At 51.2% G+C, this 3093-nt stretch overlaps 2 protein-coding genes across 2 annotated transcripts in view; one reads left to right on the top strand and one right to left on the bottom strand.

Moving 5' to 3' along the window:
• Positions 1 to 320, top strand: part of BBA_07474 (uncharacterized protein) — a gene marked incomplete at both ends in the record, with an annotated part of 1409 nt that extends 1089 nt beyond the window's left edge. Inside the window, one exon of the mRNA XM_008602571.1 lies at positions 81 to 320. Within this exon, the coding sequence (XP_008600793.1) occupies positions 81 to 320 (240 nt within the window). The remainder of the gene's footprint in view (positions 1 to 80) is intronic.
• A 1413-nt stretch (positions 321 to 1733) lies between these two features.
• BBA_07473 (uncharacterized protein) lies at positions 1734 to 2771 on the bottom strand (the record flags this gene model as incomplete). Its single annotated transcript, XM_008602570.1, has 1 exon — positions 1734 to 2771. The coding sequence occupies one exon, from the start codon at positions 2769 to 2771 to the stop codon at positions 1734 to 1736; it is 1038 nt and encodes a 345-aa protein (XP_008600792.1).
• Between the last annotated feature and the right edge of the window lie 322 nt (positions 2772 to 3093).

The following is a 3093-nucleotide window of genomic DNA, read 5'->3' as shown; positions in this document are numbered from 1 at the left end:
ACGAAAGAATTTGCTCCCCACCCCACAGACACAGGGCCTGGTTACCTGTCGTTGGTGCCTGACTTGTGCCACGCCTAAAGACAGGCGGCCAAACCACCTTTTCCGCAGATGATGGTGTTGCAGACTCATCATCCTCAGAAGATCCCTCCGACGCTGTACAATCCGATGGAGAGATAACCGAAAAGTTCACCACCGTAGAAGAGCCGCCGCCCCAACCAACGGAACCAGTATCGGTGACGGGCTGGAATTGGGGAGAGAAAGCCGTGGACGTACTGCCTCAGGACGACATTTGGCCGAACAAAACTAAAAAGGCAGAGTGAAAGAAGAACAGATGGGGACAATTATAGAAGCTTACCATCTGTATGGAGATTGATCTGGAGTATGGAGGGCAAGCTGATGGATATCCAAACGCGGGGCGCTCTGTATGGAGAATTGAGTACGCATTGAGGGAGGAAAGGCAACCGCTAGAACATAACATTACGTACCGCTCGCTGTACCCCTGCATCGCTCATCGAGCCCTGTCCCTCGTCCACTGGCGCTCCCGGATCCAATCTTCCTAACCCGTGGCAATGATGATGTGCACGATATCGTCGACCGCCTTGTGTTACTCTTGTACCTGTCGTCTTCTCCGTCGCTCCCGCTTAGGCACCCTTCGTCCTTCGGCCGGCCGGCCGTCCACCGGCGCCGCCCTAACCGCTTGCCAGCGCCAATTTTTCTCGAAACTTGAAAGGTGGTGTAATAGCGGGTATCCCCCCTCCCGCCGATCTGTTCTTAAAAATAAAATCGCCCCATCAACACGGCGGCGCAGGATTAGAGTCAGGCTCGCTGTTCTCGGGAAGCCGCGCATGGGCCATAGTTACCTTAACAAATCCCCTAGTTTCAATGTAATCTCTATAGTAAAGCGGTCGAGGTGCTTATTATAGAACTTTAATCATTCAGTCCTGGAATCCGGAGCATCCATTTACTATGTTTCTTGGCTACGATGGGGCCCATACCCCCCCATTTCACTCTATTCGCGTTATCTCTTTTCTGTCTACTTTTGGCCCCAGCTGTTCCGGCTCCTTTTGAAAGCCCTTCATCTCAGTTTATTGACGAATAATTCTGCAGCGATATTGGGCTCGGCCAATTCTTTTGCTGCGGCATCAAGTCCGTGTGCCGTCCAGCCATGCTTGAGGCTATATTTTGCAAGCATAGTCACTTCTCGACTCTCCGAGTATAACCCAACTTCCCAGTTCGCGCACCATGGTGCCGCGGTAGATGATTTTGCCGTCACCATCGAGCCGCTGTACAAGCACCGTGGCGTCACGGCGACAGAGTTCGTTTCGTAGGGTCACTAGGAAATCGTTCGAGAGCGGCCTCAGCATGCCCGTTCCACAGGCAGTACAGGCATTGGCCTCGTCTCTGCTGATGCTCGTTTCTGCACCTGAAGCATAAGCTGACGTTCATGCCGACTTCCAGTATCTCGACAGAGAGACCATCGTCATTCTCACCCCTCGCTTCGCCATCTCCTCGTTGTGTAGAGGACGTGTCGTTCATGGCCCTTGTGACTTATGCCGCTTTGTATTGTACCACGAAACAGCGGTCAAAACCAAGGACGTATATGATAGACTATGGTTCGCTAGGTGGAGCAATTCGACAACGACAGACACCTCTTGAAGTAAATAAATAAGAGATAAACCAAATACAGATGTGGCTATCGATTACAAGGCCTGTAGATGGGTCATAATTGACAATCAATCTGAGTCGGATACATCTACCCATTCCAGATAGCCACTTCCTTTGACAGCCTCGCCAAGCCACTCGCCAGTGAATGAATAGCCCCCAACATACCCACGACAAAGCCCGAAGCGCAATGGCGTATCAACGCAGGCAATGATACTAATGATCTCTACGCCCGCATCACGCACCTTCCAGCGCAGACGCTCCGGTACTCGCATCGTTCGGCCCCGTGGGTCAGTGACCCTGCTCTTTTTGTACTCAAAAACTTCAAAATCCACATCTGTATACACCCGGACATGACCTTGGCGGCCGGCGAGATGGGCTGACTTGCTTGCAATTGTGCCTCTTGCAGTGACACAATCGAGGGATAGCTGGGTGTCTTCGTCAAGATGAACAATTTGATAAGTGAAGAAGTCTGCGGGGATCTTGAGATGAGGAGGTATCGGCGTGCTCTGCAGTACTTGTGGCGATATAGCACGTGCGTATTCAAAGCTACCGATTCCTGAGATTTGCGTAGTGCCCCTCCTGTCTCTGATGGTACCCCGGTAGCTGGAAAGCACGCACACATGATCGTATATTGGTACTCGTGAAAACCATGATGCTTGCTCCGAGACTACTATCTGGAGGTCAATTTCCATGTGAGAGAATCTACCAGTGATTGTAATAATAGGAAAATTGTTGGTAATGGCCAAGTCATCGCCCCAAGCCAAACGCGATCCGTCTTCCTCAAATGAGCAGGAAGTTGACGTGTCATACGCTTCATAGTGATGAGCTTCCCCATAAGCTGTCGTGGCCAGCACGGTCGCCGTATTACGTGCGTCGGGGGCGCAAAGATGGTCGTTATCCATGAATAGAATTCCTGCATGCCCAATAAACGTCATGATATTCAAGTAGCGGTATGGCTCCGGGAGGCCAGGAATGGCCACTGCATAGTGAGTCCACCCCCACCATCTGGAGTTGACATGAGGCAGGAAGAAATCTGGTGTGATAAATGGCTTGGCTGATTCATTTATGGAGTCATCTAGAAGAGGCCTGCCATACACGAGGAGCATTTTGGTAAAGACATTAACCAGGACATTTGTTGGTGTTTTCTCTGAGGACATCCTGCAGGATTGAGTAGCCTGCAAAAATTGAGGGCAAGCATAAATTGAGAGCAAAGGGCGCAAGGTAAGGTCGCAATATGTAAACAGCCGCAATCCAATTCCTGTACATATATACTCACCCTTGTGACGAGAGAGAGACGTTACCGAGGCTTTCGGCAACGGAGGTCCGAGTTGGACCGGGACCTTTTCCAGATCGCTAATCACAGGGTAGCGACGGCGCTACTCGCAAGACGAAGCTTGGGGCGGACCAATCCGACACGCTGACCAGCAT

The sequence above is a fragment of the Beauveria bassiana genome (genome assembly GCF_000280675.1).
Source record: "Beauveria bassiana ARSEF 2860 unplaced genomic scaffold BBA_S00025, whole genome shotgun sequence".
NCBI classification, from domain to species: Eukaryota; Fungi; Ascomycota; class Sordariomycetes; order Hypocreales; family Cordycipitaceae; genus Beauveria; species Beauveria bassiana.
The sequence above is the reverse complement of the archived record's forward strand: the minus strand, read 5'-3'. Positions and strand labels throughout refer to the sequence as shown.